Source organism: Platalea leucorodia (genome assembly GCF_965183815.1).
Source record: "Platalea leucorodia genome assembly, chromosome: 15".
Lineage (NCBI taxonomy): Eukaryota > Metazoa > Chordata > Aves > Pelecaniformes > Threskiornithidae > Platalea > Platalea leucorodia.
The window spans coordinates 3,914,864-3,932,048 of record NC_138837.1 but is presented as its reverse complement, the minus strand read 5'-3'; the positions used below and the strand labels follow the sequence as shown (position 1 = coordinate 3,932,048).

The 17,185-nt window shown below is 49.8% G+C and overlaps 1 protein-coding gene across 2 annotated transcripts in view; it reads left to right on the top strand.

Annotated features, from left to right (window-relative positions):
• OLFM1 (olfactomedin 1) overlaps nucleotides 1-16,954 on the top strand; it is a gene marked incomplete at both ends in the record, with an annotated part of 33,074 nt that extends 16,120 nt beyond the window's left edge. For both annotated transcript variants that reach the window (XM_082327211.1, XM_082327210.1), the window contains 4 exons: nucleotides 2,939-3,094; nucleotides 5,544-5,763; nucleotides 12,999-13,105; nucleotides 16,280-16,954. In XM_082327211.1, coding sequence (XP_082183337.1) covers nucleotides 2,939-3,094; nucleotides 5,544-5,763; nucleotides 12,999-13,105; nucleotides 16,280-16,954 — 1,158 coding nt within the window. The remainder of the gene's footprint in view (nucleotides 1-2,938; nucleotides 3,095-5,543; nucleotides 5,764-12,998; nucleotides 13,106-16,279) is intronic.
• Nucleotides 16,955-17,185: the final 231 nt, after the last annotated feature.

The window sequence follows — 17,185 nt, the reverse complement described above, 5'->3', positions numbered from 1 at the left end:
AGGGTCCTCAAGCCAATATTGACTCTCAGTTACTCTGGTTTAATTCTGAAACAACTCGGTGCCAAGCAATGGCAAGAACAGCACCGCAAGTTTCGTTTGTATCAATTTTCTATTTCAAATGCTAAAATTAACTCTTTTTCCCCAAGACAATCGCAGGTATTTCTCTCCCATTAGCTTGATGGAAAATGAGGTTTCATGTTGAGAGTGCGTGCTCCACCAGTGAAGGCAAAACGCGTTTTAGCCGGTGTTTGAGGATAGCCGTTAATGGGTGAAGCTGAGGGAATTTGAGAAACAGTATTCTTCGGTCTCAGTTCATTAGAGCACTCATGTACATGCTTAAGTTTAAGCTATGAACAGTCTCATTGAAATCTAATCACGTGCCAGAGTACTTCGCTGGATCAAGGGCTTAATATGCTAATGAAGGAAAACAAGTAGGTCTTCAGCGGAGGAAGCATGCATCACTGTCAGGGATCAGCAATGACGGAGGCTGGCTTTTTACACATCTGGCCAGAATCTTGCCTGGGTGAAAACAATATGGGCAACAAATAGCAAGAATCTGGACTTGTAAAACACATCCCCGAAATAGCACAGCAGCTAATTTTAGGCGTCTCACTTTAGAGACATGTGAGGAGGCTATTTTCCTCTGCAGTCAGGGGAGAGGCAGGCTCCTCCAGAGGTGATTCAGAGCAGAAGCCTGAGCGAGATGCTCTGATTCATTTCCTAGCGGAGTCCGTCTCTCCCTCCCTGCCATCCAAGAGGCCATGTAAGGAGCCCCAGTAGCCTCGCTCAGCCCCTGCAGGGTCACATACCAGCCTATCATTACAGAAATGCTCTTTTCCGATTACTTGCACCTCGGCCTTTAATTGGGGGTAGGCATTAGTGGAATAAATTAGATCAATTTTGTACGATTCCTATTCCAACCCATTGGAACAATTCTGCTATGTAGATACAGCTCGACTCAAAGGAGGATAGACTGGATTACAAGGATAAAAATATCTGCAGACCAGTCATGCTTGTCTAAGACTTCCCTTCTCCTGCCTCAGGGTAGAGAGAGGTCTTCAAACTCCTCCACATCCAGCCAAGGTAAATTAGCACCCAGCCGTGTCCGCTGAGAGCTCGCATACCCCGGGGAGGCACAGCTAAACGGGAGCCACACGGGCTTGGGCTGAGCTCAGGTTTGGGCTTTTCCTCTTCAAACCAAGAGGATCTTGTTCTGCTCTTCCCTGCTCCTCACACCTCCCTGAGCAGGTCCTTGGTGGTAGTCAGGATGGGTGCTGGTTCACCTCTGGGTGATGTGCTGGGACTCAGAGACTGAAAATAGCTTCACCTTTGCTGAGGAAGACCATTAGACCCCCGGAGCAGTTGTACTGGTTGTACAAAATGTTTCCTCACTGTTGGCCTTTGAAGTATAGGTTGTCCATACATTTTTAATAGTTCCCTGTAATAGTTTTCTTGTCATCGTGCATGAGCAATGGGCGTTTTGATCCCTTCAGAGATGCAGACACCAAAGTTGGCATTTGACCTATGCTGGTTTCAGCAAATAGTCTCCGAGACCTGGCTGCGTGCGGGTGTCCCGCCGTCCCCTCGCGCTGTCACTCGAGGTAAGTCGCAGCAGCCCAGTGTGATTTGCTAGAGGCAATATTGCACTTGCGCCGTTCTTCCCCTGTCTCAGCCTGTCTGTGCTTGGCTTTGGCGAGGACGGAGACGGGAGCAGATGTGGCGGCATGGGCTCTGGGAAGTGTCTCGGAGCGGATCCGCAGAGACGGTGGTGGTTCGCATTTGGGTTTTGCTCAGACACCCACAGATGAAGCGACTTGAACCAAGATGCCTTTAGTTAGGGCCGTGACGCAGCAGCATGCTTGGATGCCTGATTCATTTTAAACAGACGTCATCCCTACCAATGCCGACAGTCGCGTTTCTGTGGGTAACGCGGCAGTGGCAGGAGCACCAGTCGTGGGCTGAGCCCTGTAACGTACAAACTTGTGGCACAGACGCAACCGTCCCTGATGCAAAGACCTTAAATCACACCCATTGCTTAATGCTTAGGTGCCTGCCTAAGTCCGAGCTTCATTCACCCTCTCCTAGCCTGAAAAATGAGAGAAGGGAATATCTTAATCAATCAGATGGCAGCCAACCTTCAAAATCAGGTCAGCCTAGCTATCGTTTCCCTCCCCTCCTAACACCTTCAGCTCTTTTTCTCACGATGAGCCCAGCCAACCTTCTTGCATCATTCCTTCGGCAGGGCCAGATGGGCGCTGCGCGGGGAGCCGCGGGGATGCGGCATCGGTCGGCTAGAAAAGATGCCGACGTGGCACAACCGCCTGAGTGGGCAGGCACCCCTGGGGCCAGCCGGAGCGGGAGCTGCCGCGGTACTTCCCAGCTTCAAGATGCCCTCACCTGCAGCTGGATTTGTTGTGGCAGATGCTGTATAAACAGTAGGGCTGTTTGGATAATGAAGTTTTTACTAGCTGGGAGTAAAGTTTGCACTTAGGCAATCAGTAAGTGTCACTTGCGTACATGAAAAAATGATAATGTGCACCTCAGCAGAAGCGTTTCTCGTAGTCGGATGTGCTTCTGCTCAGCTAAGAGCCTCTCCTCGCGCGACGGCGGGTGCCATCCCAGCCTCTCGAAGAGGCCATCGTGAGTGATGCATTTTAGCCTTCATTACAGCCCTTATTTGCACGTGTGATTGTTAAGTTATTCTCTGCAGCGCAGCAGAATAAATGTTTATGAAACCAATTTGCTCTGTTATAGAGCATGGGGGTCATAATACCATGAGATGCTGTTGATTAACTAGTAAATAATGCATAGGCTGATTACCCTTTAGCTTTGTGGACTGTGTAGGAAAAGGTCAGCGTTTAGCCTTGGGATGCAAGCGGGGCTGCCTTGCTGCTGGGCAAGCGACACCTTCTTAAATGAACCCCTTCTCGTTTGACAGGTGCAAAACATGTCCCAGTCGATAGAGGTGTTGGACAGGCGGACTCAAAGAGACCTACAGTACGTTGAGAAGATGGAAAACCAGATGAGGGGACTGGAATCAAAATTTAAACAAGTGGAAGAAAGCCACAAGCAGCACCTGGCAAGGCAGTTTAAGGTATGTCTGCTTTCCGAACTGCTAACGAAGCTGTGGCCAGGGATTTAGCGGGATGTGCTCGGGACTGTGGCCCCGGTCCCCATCAGCTCACGTAGCCGTTGGTCCGGTCGTACATGGCGCCGGCGGCCGCCCACCCGTGCAGCTCCCTCCTGTCCAAAGCACGGCCAGATCCAGATTGTGGCATCGCATCCTCAGCCGCAATGCATTTTTCTATAGGGTAAAAGCATAAATCTCCGTGTTCCCGTACCCACGAACCACCTGGGTGCCTCAAAGAGGGCAGCGTAGGATTGCTCCATGAGAGAGGGTCTGCAGGGAGAGCCCGGGGCAGCTGAGGTCAGGGCGAGGGGGGTTCCCCTCCATGGCCAGGCAGCCCTTCCCCAGGCTGTGCCCGGGACCCAGTTTTCTTGGGAAGAGCCGGGAGCTGGGGCTCCGTTACCACTTCTGCAGCACGTGGCAGACCGCGATGGGCTGGCACCAAACCTTCCCTCCGTGGGGTGGTTGTAGCAACAGGGCAATCAATCAAACGAATCCCCCCCCAAAAAACCCCAAAAGTACGCCTATTGCAACTGTCCTCAGGCTGGCAAACTGCACACCTCAAGGATGTGCAAACGTCCCATTTTGGAGCAGTGGTGTTGGCAGCAGAGCCAGCACCTTCTCATGGATTATGTGTGTTTTGTCCTGGTGTCGTACAAACGGGAAGATACCAGCCTTTAAATGAAGCTGTCATGGCGAGCAATGGTCGAACTTTCAAGAACTTGATTGAGAACAAATGAAATTGCCACAAAGAGGCTATCAGCAATATTTGGCATGTTAAATTTTAGTAATGTTTTGGATTAATAGATATAAAAAACAAATTGAGAAGATTTCTAGTGGAATTTGGGGACATTTCTGATCAGCCACCCAGCTGATTCCCATCCTCATTTCCAGGCAGCCGCCCAGCTGGCTGGTGTTTTAAAGCAGAATTTTTTTAGTTGATATGTTAAATACCAAAATGCCAAGATTACATCATAAAAAGCTGGGAAGAAGGTTCTTAAAACTTTTCACCGACTCCACCTCCTCCACTCCTTATCTCCGGTTACTGCAGGACCCTAAATTTAGCTCCGCAGTCTGGATGTAAGGACCATCTTTCTAATTTAAGCATGAGTTTCTTTTTTTTTTTTTTCTTCTTTTTTTTTTTCCCCTCTCCATTCTGATGAGTTTAATCCTCCCCATTGCCTGCCAGGGAGCTTGCACCAGGAAGTGCAAGTAAATAAGCAAATAAATACATTCCCCACATGCAAACCGCAGGAGGGAAAGCCTCTTGACTTAAATAGGAGGGGATGGGAAGGAAAGAAATGAGGCTGAGAACCAATTTCTGATCCCGTTCACCCCCGAGCTGCTTCAGCAGACAGCCAGATGTCACAGCCCCGAGCGCTGTGCACTTGGCCGCTGTGCGGTGGTTGAAGCAGCAGCAGGTATACGGGGTACGCTAACATGCTTCATTAACGGGTAGGTGCATGCATATTTATGTCTACTCATTAGCTGCTGGAGCAAAGCATCTTTAACAAAATGCTGCATACCATGCCTTTAAAGAAGGCCTTCATTTAATTAAAAAAAAAAAAAAGTCTTCATTTCTGCAAAATAAATTTGATAATGACTTTGATTTTTATGTTCTTTATAGCATGCCTAAAAACAGTAAGGAATTTTTGTCTAATTTGCTGCCAAAGCACCATTTTAAATAACAGCCACAGCATTTTGTTTCTGCTAATGCCAGCATTAAAATGTGAGTGGTTTGGAGCTCTTGTGTTTTTTTTTCTCTTTAGTTCCGTAAGAGTATTTGTCTATGAATGGCTATCTATATAAGGCAGGTTAGCGAGCTAGATCCTCAACAGTATTTCATTTTCTTGCTTACAGGGCTAACTTAAAAGCAAGTTTTTTCAATGCTGCAGTGACTGAAGAAGCAGTTCACTCCCATGTAACCATGAAAAGAGGGCCACAGAGCATTTTGCACCATGCATTTATTTTTTTGATTATTTTCCAAATTAGCACCATATCTCACTAAGGAACCTTGAACCACACAACCGAGATCTTCCTTTGCATGCAATTGTAGATGCATTTCATGAATAGTTTGAAACCCTTGTCAATGCATATATATATTATTTTATTTTATTTTTTGGAAAGAAAAAAAAAAAGAACTCTTTGTGTATGTGATCTGAAGCATGTAACCCTAAGATGTTGCATTCTAAAAATGACAAATAAAGGCCTTTCCCAAATATTTTGGTGTTCTGCAGCCTGTTTAATATGTTCTTTCCAATACATCATTTGGACCAAAATAATAATTAAAATAATTTTAATGATAATAATTGTGGGATATGAACATTGCACTCACGTAGGAAGCAACCAGGTCAAGGCAGAGTGTTGCAGATTTTTGCACGCATAGCACTGAACCAAGCTTATTTTAACCTTGCAGGCAATAAAAGCGAAAATGGAGGAACTTAGGCCTTTGATACCAGTGTTGGAAGAGTACAAAGCCGATGCAAAATTGGTATTGCAGTTTAAAGAGGAGGTCCAGAATCTGACGTCAGTTCTAAACGAACTCCAGGAAGAGATTGGCGCCTATGACTACGAAGAGCTTCAGAACAGAGTGTCAAATCTTGAAGAAAGGCTTCGTGCATGCATGCAAAAATTAGGTAGGCTCAGAACAACATGGTGGCACTGGCTAAACACCATCGATGTTAAACCACGCATCCCGTCTGGAGGCAGAGATGCTAGACTGGACATCTCCTTGTGCCTGGCCTGGCTGTAGGAGATGAGCTCGCACAGCCAGGCTTGATCCTGTAAATACTTATGCTATAAGTAACATTAATCTTGGGAGTAGTCCTGCTGAGGATTACTTGCATGAGCAATGTTGCTCATGGCATAAGTGCTTCAGGATCAGGCCCTTACCTAGGCATGTGACTTTCTGCAGCGTTTGCATAAGTGGACGGTGAAATGCGGTAAATGCGCGGCCTATTGCAGATAATGCTTATGCAAAGCAAACACATGCACCCATTTTGCTTATGCATCAATGTCCAATCTTTTTGTTAGCTGGACCTGGCACATCAGCAAAGGTCTCTGCGCACCGCTTTAAGTAGCGCGTGTGTGTGTGTGTGTGTGCAGGCCGTGACTCGGTTGCCCTTTTTCCTTTCCTTTTGCATCTTGCAAATCCCCGTTGAGAAGAGCATGATGTAGCCGGTGCGGGTTCGCGGTGTGGTCCGGACGATGCCATGTGCAAATCCTACCCATCTCTTCCCATTCCCTGAGGGAGCAGGGAGCCCCTTCCATCAGGCCAAGTAACCAGCAATGCGAAAACGCAAGAGATTCATCTGTAATCTCATTCAAGGAGTAATAATTGACTGAAGCCTGTGGGTCTGTTGTGGGGAGACACAGCTGTAGCTAAACCCAGCGTCTGACCCCAAACAGCGGGTGGAGAAGGGGGGAAGAAGGGCACTGCCTTCTGCAACTGCAAGCAATCTCCCCACCGTTTGTTGGCCTAGCTCTGACTTGATTTAATTTCTACTTACATTATTGACTTTCTTGTTAAGCAATTTAGATAATCTAAACACATTAACTGCTCTGCAGTCTATTTTGGTAGCACATACGAAATTACACTCTCAGGTTAACTTCATGGAAGATCAGATCTCTTCTGAGCACTTTATATCCTTGGCAAGGTAATGCTTTGTTTCTCTCTTGTCTCTGCTGGTGGGATTGCTTTTGCTTGTTTCTAGATGCCTCCACACTTCTGTAAGCAGCCGCCTCCCCTGTATTTCCCCCTGCATTTCCATCCTGTCCTCTGTTATCTTGTATGTCCTTTATAAGCTACCTCTCACTCGAAATCTCGGAGAGGAAAGAGAATTTCCACGTCAGCCTGGATGCTCAGAGGTATTTGAACTACGAGCGTGCAGCGAGTCCCGCACTGAGACGCCCGGGGAGCTGCCTGGGCAGCAGGTACAACCCCCCGGCCGAGTGAGAGGGCAGAGCCTGATTGCTCATTTATTAACGAGCGCTGATGTGCCCAGGTTTGGTTCGGGGGCAGAACAAGCTGAAGCGAGTCGTGCCGTTGCTTTCCGCACCGTGTCTGCGGTCCCTCTCCTCGCCCCGTGATGGCCACGGGGAAGGCAGCAGGGTTGGGGGATGGCAGGGAAGTCCAGACCTTGTCCTCAGCCACTTGAATTTCACCCTGAAAGCTTAAATGGGGACAGAAATGATCGAGGTTATAATGACTTGGTGCTTTCTGTGTTAGCAGTACCCAATACCTGGAGCTTTATCACATGGGGACTCTACAAACATCTCAGGAATGAGAGTCCTGCAGTGGGTAAGATAAGAAAGGCTGGGGAGGAGGCACAGGGATGTCTGGTTGACCAAGGTCACAGAGCAAACCCCCCGGCAGCCCCACGCCGCCAGCACAGGGCAGCTCTGCCCTGCGAACGGCTTGAATCATTCCTCCCCTGCCAAAGGCAGAGGTGGGTGTGACGAGAGGAGATGGTGGCCAAGGAGGGATCCACTGGCTGCATCCGTAGCCTTCAGCCCATCTCTTGAAGATGAGGAGGAGCTGTGGGTGATAGAGAGAGGGAACAGCAGCAGCCCAGGGCTTTGAGTCTGGGCTGTAGAAGTACTTTCCCAGGGATAGTTCTTTAAACAAAACCATCCTGGACCGCACAGCCCCTTTCCAGCCGGCCTCAGTGGAGCTGCCCAGCCCAGACTGACCACCAGAGCCACGGAAGCTGTGACAATCCTTCCGCAGACCCTGGGCAGACTTTAAGAAGTAGCTCCCAAACCATTCAGGACTCCAAAAAAAAATAGAGTTTGCTCTTGGATCATCAACCCCTTCTGCTCTGGGCCACGTCCTGGCTCATTACATCCCCCTCATGCTCGGGTCCTCCTGCTGGGGCACCCAGCCAAGGCAGTAGCCCAGGTAAGACTGACTGAGGCAGCTAGGATGGCGAGCTCTTGCGGACAACTTCTTCTAAAAACTTTGGGTTTTTTTTTTAGAATCTTTTTGAGGCTTTATTTGGGCTTTTTGGGTGTGCCCTTTCTTTCTCCTCTTGCTCTCTCTGTGACCGTGGGGTCAGGGCAGCTTTTCTGCCTTGGGGCGTTGCAGGGTGCTTGCGGAGACAGAGGCTGTCTCGCAAGGGTTCACCCGAGAGGGTTTGCTGCTTGCCTGCGAGGGTGATTTATTTGGTCACTTAACAGCAAACAGCACAGATTGAATTTCCAATGTTGTTTATCGCTCCGGAGTGTAAACCAGTGAAAATGGTAGTTAATTGAGTTAAATTCGGATAACAACCTTACAGACACTTTGCTGCTGCACGATGAGGCCCTGTTTGCTGAGGATTGCTGTTTGCTGCAAATTATCTGCTCAGAGGGATTCACTGATGTTTCAAGTAGCACGTTTTAGCTTAGATTTGCTCCTGCATGGGCCATGCTGCTCACCTGGTGCGCATTCGCCTGCTAGAGCTCGGGGTACAGCTTAGAGTGCCCAGGGCAGGATCAGGGAGCTGCTGCAACGGGACGAGGGAAGGGGAGGGGATGCGCCGTGTTCCCGGCCGGCTCGCCTGCCCCCATCCTCCGGGAAGTGCTGGTGCTCGGCAGTGCAGCAGCATTTTCCTTAGACAAGGTCATGTTTTGCATTTTGGGTTTCCTAAGCATTATTGATGGATCAAGAGTGAAAACACTTCCTGACCCTGGCATGTGTGTGAAGGAAAAAAAATCAATAATGGCACATTCAATCCGTTACTCTGTTTACACTCTTAAAGATCGGTATTTATACAGGGATTTTAACGTTTCCATTAATGTTCCTAAGAGGAGCCTTGGAGGAGCGGAGAGGTTGTCACTCCTTGATTCAAGAGGGAATTTAACTCGGCTGTGCTCTGCAAGCTCATGTTTGCTTGATAGCACGAGCTTTCCCTGACTCTTGCAAAAAAATCCCAGCCCACAGTCCTAGTGCAGATCTGGGGACAGAGCCCTGCCAGCCTGTCCCAGGTATTTCGGGGATGGGGGGCTCCTAGCTGGGCAACAGAGGCGAGGGCAGGACACGACCCAGCCGCCACAGCCCCATCCCTGCTGCAGAGGGCTGGGACCGGGATGTGGGGGGGATCAGACCTTGGCTTTGTGGGAAGCCCAAGCTGGGAAGGCGCTGGGCTGTAGCAGCGGCAGCCCAAGCAGAACCACAGAGTCCAGAAGGAGACGGTGCTGGTGTCGGCGCGGTGGCTGCGTTGGCGGATGAATTGCTGCTGAGCTGCTAAACATCACTTGTGGGCTGGACCTTAGGAGAAATATGGAGCGGGGGTGTTGGTATCCTGGGAGGATGGTAGCGCTCGTTGTAACTGGCTGGAGGAAAGCGTGTCTTCTCCTGCTGGAAAATTCCTCGTGCGGCTAGAGGAAGGGGCTGTGTGCGTGGAGGTGGCGTTTCCTTGCTGCTCTGCTGAGCTGTCGGAGGCGGTTGGCTGGGGAGCCTGAAGGGTCACTGGGGAAGAGGCTGATTTGTGCTGTTTTCCAGGAACAGGGATGTGCAGACCTCCATGGGCCACAGATCCAGGGACCGGAATAGCGCTGGGGAAACTGGGGTGAAAACAGATCCTCTATGCGTGACCCAAAAGCTGCTATTCACAGGCTTCCCCTGTGTCCTGGGCTCGTGGATGAGCACCAGATCATGCTTTCCTGTTGTACCTTCATCCCTGAGTGACTTGGAATGCCCGTAGCATCCCACGCTCCTTCCATCCCAATGGGAGCGCAGGTTTGCTGCAAAAGGCTCAGCACCCATGGGTGCTGGGCTGCCAGGGCAGGAGGGTTTTGTGTGGCAGTCAAGCAACAGCTTTAGGGCGATCACAGCCAGGGCTTAAAAACTCCCCTGTGCGAGTCAGTAGAGTCTGATAGAGGAAGGGCTTGGATGTTGGGTGTCTGGAGCTCTCATCCCAGCTCTGCTCCCAACCCACTGCCCCATGCTCAGCTCCTCCTCCGCAGAGGAGAGCACTGCTGAGACTGGCAGGGGCTGCCGGTGGGTGCTTCGAGGCTGCGCAGGCTGCTGCTTCGTGCCGGAGCACAGGGAGATGCAAGAATCCTGGCTTGTGAGCTACTGCTCTGATTCAAGCTGCAACATGTCCGAGGGAAGCAGTAGAAGACAGAGTCCCCGCTGCCCCCAGTGCAGTAACCTGCCTGCTTTTAATGATTGCTGGCCCCATAGAAGGGGGGGAAAAAAGCTGATGGTGTTAGGAGTGTGGTGTGCATCTCGGCAGGAACGGATGGGTGAATGAGGATCAGAGAGCTGTAGTTGTCCATCCCTGGGTGGTAAGCCCATGAGAGCTGCAGGAACATAGCGAACTAGGAACCTTTAAGCGTTTGGTTCCAGGATCCATTTGAAACCTTCCCCCTAGCATCTGGGTGCCTGTGACAGATTTACACCAAGAAAGAAAACACCTTGCCCTGTGTAAGAGCAGCCCTCTTTGCATTGCTGAAGAGCTGTTGTGAATGTGCCTCCAGCTAGATGTGTATGAGATGTAGCCTCCCTACTTGCAAACAACACTAGTTTACCCTTATCAGCTGCTGCTGCTTTTTTTTTTTTAGTCTTTTTTTTTTTTTTTAATCAATGAGCTTTTATACAACCTTTCTCTCCAGGGAAATGGAAGGGGAGAGAGAAGTGACAGCAATGTAGGGCTGTGATAATGGAAGGCAGCATTGAGCAGATCTGTGATTAGAGGAAGGCTGGTCCTCTGCAAGGGGAATTTGCAAGACATTAAGCACTTATTATTTTAACCCATTGCATCCCTTTGTCAATACCTTGCCCTCCTCCTGAGCGGAGAGGTTCTGAATGCATCAGACAGGCAGGAGGACAAATTCCCATACGTTGTGTCTCAGTGAGGCCAAAAAAGCTCTCTGCTTTTTGGTGGGCTCTCTCTTCATCTGCCTGGTGTCTGAAGGCTGTGGGAAGACTGATGGTCCCCTTGGCCATGTCGTGCTGGTGCATATCAAGAATATCTTCATCTATTTTATACCCCGGGTTAAGGTGACCCCTTTGTCCACAGCTCAGAGCTGAGGTAGGTGGATGTGTCCCGTGACTGTAATCAGGAATATAAAGGGGCAGATGAGAACAGGCTAAGGAGAGAGGCAGGTAAGAGACATTGCAGAGTGCACGTTCTGGAAACATTCAGGGTCAGGTTGGACAGGGCTCTGAGCAACCTGATCGAGTTGAAGCTGTCCCTGCTTATTGCAGGGGGGTTGGACTAGGTGACCTTTAATGGTCCCTTCCAACCCAAACCATTCTATGATTCTGTGATTCTACTTGGTAATTTTGAGCAGAAGGACCTTGTCCTGAACTGGCAGAGCTCCACTCGTGTTTCAGCAGCACGTCCACGGGCTCCCACCTGCGGCCTCGGCCCTGGGTACCCCCTGCTGAGCAGCAGAGCCATTCGTACTGCAGTGCAGCTGCAGCTCAGCCTGCAAACCCCGCACCCAGAGCAGCTGCTCCATCCCAGCACCGCCACCTTCCCCTTCCCTGGCCCACCAGAGGCTTCCATGTCAAAAAGAAGTCAGGAAACACCTTCTGAACGTCAGGTTGTGGCTGTCCCCGTGGTGCTGCTGACCTTAGCTTGCCTTGCTCAGGAGATGCTGCTGCAGGTCCACTGAATGTGTCTGGGGTTTAAATGAGTGCTCCCACAGCGACAGACCATCCAACACCAGCCCCCCGTCCCTCCCGCGGCATCTTTGTCTCTTTGCCTGTCGTTCCTTAGTGCACATATGCTAAAATGCTGGCGTTGCAGGAGACCAAACGGCAGCTTTGCTGAAATTTGGGGATATCGTTGGAAATAGGAGCTCAGCGTGTGGCTGCACCTTTGATGCTGAGGCGGTAGCATTGCAGGCATCTATTCACGGGGGTCCCCGGAGGGACGCTGGGTTCAGTGTCAGGGGACAGAACCATGGAAGGGAAACTGCCAGTGCAGTGAGTTGGGGGGAGAGTTGCCACTGCTTTGCCTCTTGTTTAGGGCTTAAAAACACAGCCAGGCACTTAGCTGGGCTTGCAAATGTGCTGACAAGCCCACTGAGTTCAATGGCTTGAAATCAACGGTGTGGAGCACCTCAATATGCTTCAAAACCTGGCTCATAGCACTGTGCAGGTGCGCGTCCCTGTTGTGGTGATGCTGAGTCTGGGCAGGATTCCCGGGGCAGCTCCCGAGGGGCCCTTGGGACACCCCGCCTCCTGCCTTCCATCCTGCTGCCTTTGGGTTCCTCTCCCGGAGCTGGCGAAGCCCAGGCTGGCGGAGGAGATGGGAGGAGGCTGGAGAACTCATCGCTGTCTCCTAAGTGTGCAGACATGATAGGGAACAGAGAAGGTGGCTGGTTGAAGCTGGTAAATGGTCTTTGCAGGGAAGAGATTTATATTGCATGTAATTTCCCACCTTTTTTTTTTTTAATCCTTTGCATAACCTGTAACAAATGCATGTTTCCAGCAGGGCAGGAATAGACACGTCTGTCTTTTTGTCTTGGCTGCACCCACTCCATTATAGCAGAAATGAGCAGAGCTATTCAGCTAATTTCTCCACCTGGCTGCCTGACCCTGGCTAACTCTTCTCATTTTCTATTCTGCGACGTTAGCAGCACGGCTAGTTCAGGAAAGCTTGTTTTCTTGGGGGCAGTGTGATAAGGACAATTGTTATTAAGAGGCATGAAACAAACAAAAGCATCTGACAGTTGTTCTTGGCCTAATTACCTCTAATTAAATAAAACCAGAGCTGCCCATCAGCTGGGGAGAGCAGTGGGCAGAGCGGTGTGGGTGGTGGCCGCCGCTGGTGCCCCTCGTTGGGGCTTCGGGGCTGGCTGGCAAAGACCCACCGCCAAACGAGCTGCGGCGGTGCTGTGACGTGGTGCTCACCAGCCTTGCACTCTTTTCCAGCTTGTGGCAAGCTGACGGGAATAAGTGACCCAATCACAATTAAAACCTCGGGGTCCAGGTTCGGATCGTGGATGACGGACCCTCTCGCTCCTGAGGGAGAGAACAAGGTAAGACCGCGACAGCTTCATCCCTGTGTTCCCACCTCCACCGACGTGGCTGAGATCATTGAAAACTTATTACATCCAAGCACCGAAGCCCAGGTTGTGCCCTGTGAAACCTGTGGAAGGTCATAATTCATCTCACGGGGCTCTGCTGGCCTCCTCTGCAGTGGGAGGGGGCTGAGGATCCTGCAGGGAGGGAGGATGAGGAGGGGCTGAGCAGCCCCGTGCAGTGGTCCCTTCCCAGGGCAGGTAAAACTCACTGCAGTGATGAGCGTGCATGGTCTCGGAAGTGTCACCATGAGGATTGTGCCCCCCGCGGGAGGGAAAAATCTAATATTGGGTTTCTCGTCTGGGTTTGGCAGCCGGGAGGGAGCTGGGGCGAAGCATAGGGACCCGTGGTCCTGGTCCCTGCTGCTCTTCTGCTGCCAGCGCCTCCAATAATGTCATCTGGCTGCATTTGTCCTCCGTCCTTCACCTGCATTGTTGTGAGGAATTAACTGACTGCAGCCAGAGAGAGATTTGTTTTGCTTTGTTTTGGTCTTTTTTTTTCCATTCAGACCATTCAATTTTGATCCCAAGGAGGTAGGAGGCCAATAACTGGCTGAAAATCAATCGAGGCTTCCCATGACTGATGGAATGGAAAATATCTCGAGTGTTTGCTGAGGATTTGCAGGCAGCAAAACAAAACAAAAACCACAGAGCTTGGCTGCATGGTAATTCCCTCCTGCATGCAGCATCCTTCATCAAAGGATGAAGGCACCAGCAAGGGCTGTATCGGGGCGGCTCTTTTGAGAGCTCTGCCCTGTGATCGGCCTTCTGTAGCTCAGAGAGGACGAGGGATGCTCTGGAGAAGCCACCCCTGGGGGTGGCTCCATTTGCCCATGGATGTGCAGCAATGAAGCAGCAGTGACTTGAGATGTCAGGCTCTTTCCCTCCCGCAGCCAACTGGTTGGCACTGGTTCCCCAATATGACACCTCCATATTTTACAGTTATTAAACAAAATTTCACCTATAGTCCCAATAAGATCCTAGTTACAAAGTGAGATGGGAAGACTTTACCTACGTCACCTCTTGTTTTGCTCAAGAGAGGGGACAGACTTGTTCCCTTTGGGCTGTGTTTGCTGCATCCCCCGGCACTAACGTGATTTATCCATCTGGGAAGGAAGAGTCAGGCCTGCTGCAGCTGAAGCTGGTTGATCAAATGCTACACATCTTTCCATGTCTTCAGAGAGCTTTGTCTCAAACCAGTATTTTTTAATATTTTTTTTACCCATGCCAGTGTATTTTCGTCATGACAGTAGACAAGCAGTTTTCTCTGGACTGTAGCTCAAGCTTCACAAGCGTGTATGTGTATATAATACATAAATCTACCGTCAATTTTATTAGAAACACACAATTAAATGAACTTCATTGGCTGCCCAGCAGAGTGGGAAACTGGGATGGGGAGACATGGGCCGTTTATCATATCCATCTTACGTCGCCAAGCCCCAGGAGGAGTTTGGTGGTTCGTGTGGTCATTTGTTCGTGTCACGAAATCATTGAATGCAACTGGGGAAAATTGCGAGTCCTGGAGGAGCAGCCCGGCGGCGAGGCAGCAGATGGATGCTGAGTGCCGGGATTGATGTGTATTGGCAGGAGAAGGTTGCTCAAAGCCAGCCGGTGTGATGAGACATTGCTATCCATCAATCCCTGCTTCTCCAAAGCACGAAATGCTGTTGGGTCCTGCCACCTTGCAGCCCCAGCACGATAACATGGGGTTCTGCTCTTCTGGGCTACTGAGCACAATGCATTGGCACGCATAATTTTTTAACACCGAATAATGAAATGGGAGCAGCAGAGAGACAATCAGTTTTCTGGGTTTTTTTGGTCATTTCCCAAGCTGGTTTAGTTGGACACAGGCATTTCATTAAGTGAGGAATGCTCTCCAGCGCCATGGCTGACAGCAGAAGCTCTCCCAGGCTGCAGGCACTTCTCTGCCGTGGGCTCAGGGACACGCATGGTTTTTCTCTGGTGTTTTGCAGCCATCCTCAAGCCCACAGCGGAGTTGCAATGATCAGAGCCACTTGCCACGCGTTCATTCCCCACCTCTGCAGTGCTTCCAGGGAGGGAACGATGGAGGGCTGAAGTTCCCTACAAAGTTTTTGCAGACCCCACTTGGCCTTTCAAATACAGCAGCCAAAAGCAGTTTACACGCATACACCGTGTGTAAATGTTTGTCTGCTCTTCCAAGGGACCCTGGAGACAGCTGTATTGCAGAGACGATACCATCAGATTTTGCAAGGGGTTTGCAGAAGAAGTTTGCACTACACCATTACCCAAATCTGCATCCTTAAAGGCTTCCCCCTTGCTATTTAATTTACTTTTTCTCCTTCCTAAACAGTTTCTACAGAAAGCAGCTATCTTATTTTTAAGCAGCAACTGCATACAGAATGGCACTCACTGGCTGGATATTTCTCCTTGATATTAACTGCACAGCTTTGTCATTTCCCTCGGAATTGGTTTCATATGACAAAAGCTTTTTTTTTTTTAAGGAGTCTAGACAGTGTCCCTAGTGAACTGGCGCTTAAATGATGATCTAAAATCTCTCTCCCATCTACCGATAGCAAGATTTTGATGTCTTTGTCTCTTAAATTTTAGCGGCCTTGGTTTCAGCTTTTGATGCAGAAGTGTATGATTTTTAAACCAATATGGATTTTCCCTGAATTTCCTTGACAATGAGTGATAGCATCCATTGCTTCTGAATGCCAAATTAATGGAGTTCTGCGCAGCAGCTGGTATCATTTACTGAGTGCTACCACGATGGGGTTTACAGGAAGCAAAAGCAGCATCAACGTAATACGCTGGGTTTAGCCAGAGAAAAGATGTTAATTGCCCTCCGGAAGGATGGTGTCCGTCACGCAGCGCTCCCAGGGAACCGCTTAAGCTCCCATCTTCCTGGGGAGATACCAGGTCACCCCCCAGAAAAGCTTTGCTATTCAGTTGATTTCTTGGCTGATTTGGGGTTCCAAAAATTGGGTTTATTTCTGGGCGTAGGTGGCGGGTGTTGGACACATCATTTTCCAGCGGGTTGGACTCCTTGCTCTGGGTTTCGCTCCCAGCTCAGTCTGTAGGGTGATGTGCAAAGGGCTCAGCCGGGTCTCTGCTGTTTTCTAACCCCGTGTGTTTCTGTTGCTCACCCAGGTCTGGTACATGGACAGCTACCACAACAACCGCTTCGTCCGTGAATATAAATCCATGGCAGATTTCATGAATACTGACAATTTTACCTCCCACCGTCTCCCTCACCCGTGGTCGGGCACTGGTCAAGTGGTCTACAATGGCTCTATCTATTTCAATAAATACCAAAGCCACATAATTATCAGGTTTGACTTGAAAACAGAGACCATTCTCAAGACTCGCAGCCTGGATTATGCCGGCTACAACAACATGTACCACTACGCCTGGGGTGGCCACTCGGACATTGACCTCATGGTGGACGAGAACGGGCTGTGGGCCGTCTACGCCACCAACCAGAACGCGGGCAACATCGTCATCAGCAAGTTGGACCCAAACACGCTGCAGAGCCTCCAGACCTGGAACACCAGCTACCCGAAACGCAGCGCCGGGGAGGCCTTCATCATCTGCGGCACGCTCTACGTCACCAACGGCTACTCGGGAGGTACCAAGGTGCACTACGCCTACCAGACCAATGCCTCCACCTACGAGTACATCGACATCCCCTTCCAAAACAAGTACTCGCACATTTCCATGTTGGACTACAACCCCAAGGATCGGGCCCTCTATGCCTGGAACAACGGGCACCAAATACTTTACAATGTCACCCTCTTCCACGTCATCAGGTCTGACGAGTTGTAGTCCATCCTTGTTTAGAAACTGATTTAGAAAAAAAAAAAAAGGAAAAAAGGGAGAAATTAATTTAAAAAAATATACTAATATCAAGGAAACACACTTTAAATAAGTAAATATATAAACAGCTGCCAAAATTAAGACCAACGTCATGGAGGATTATTCAGCATAAACCTGACAGATCAGCATTACCTCTACATTTCTAGAAGTCTGGCCCTGTGTTATAGACTCACGAATAAC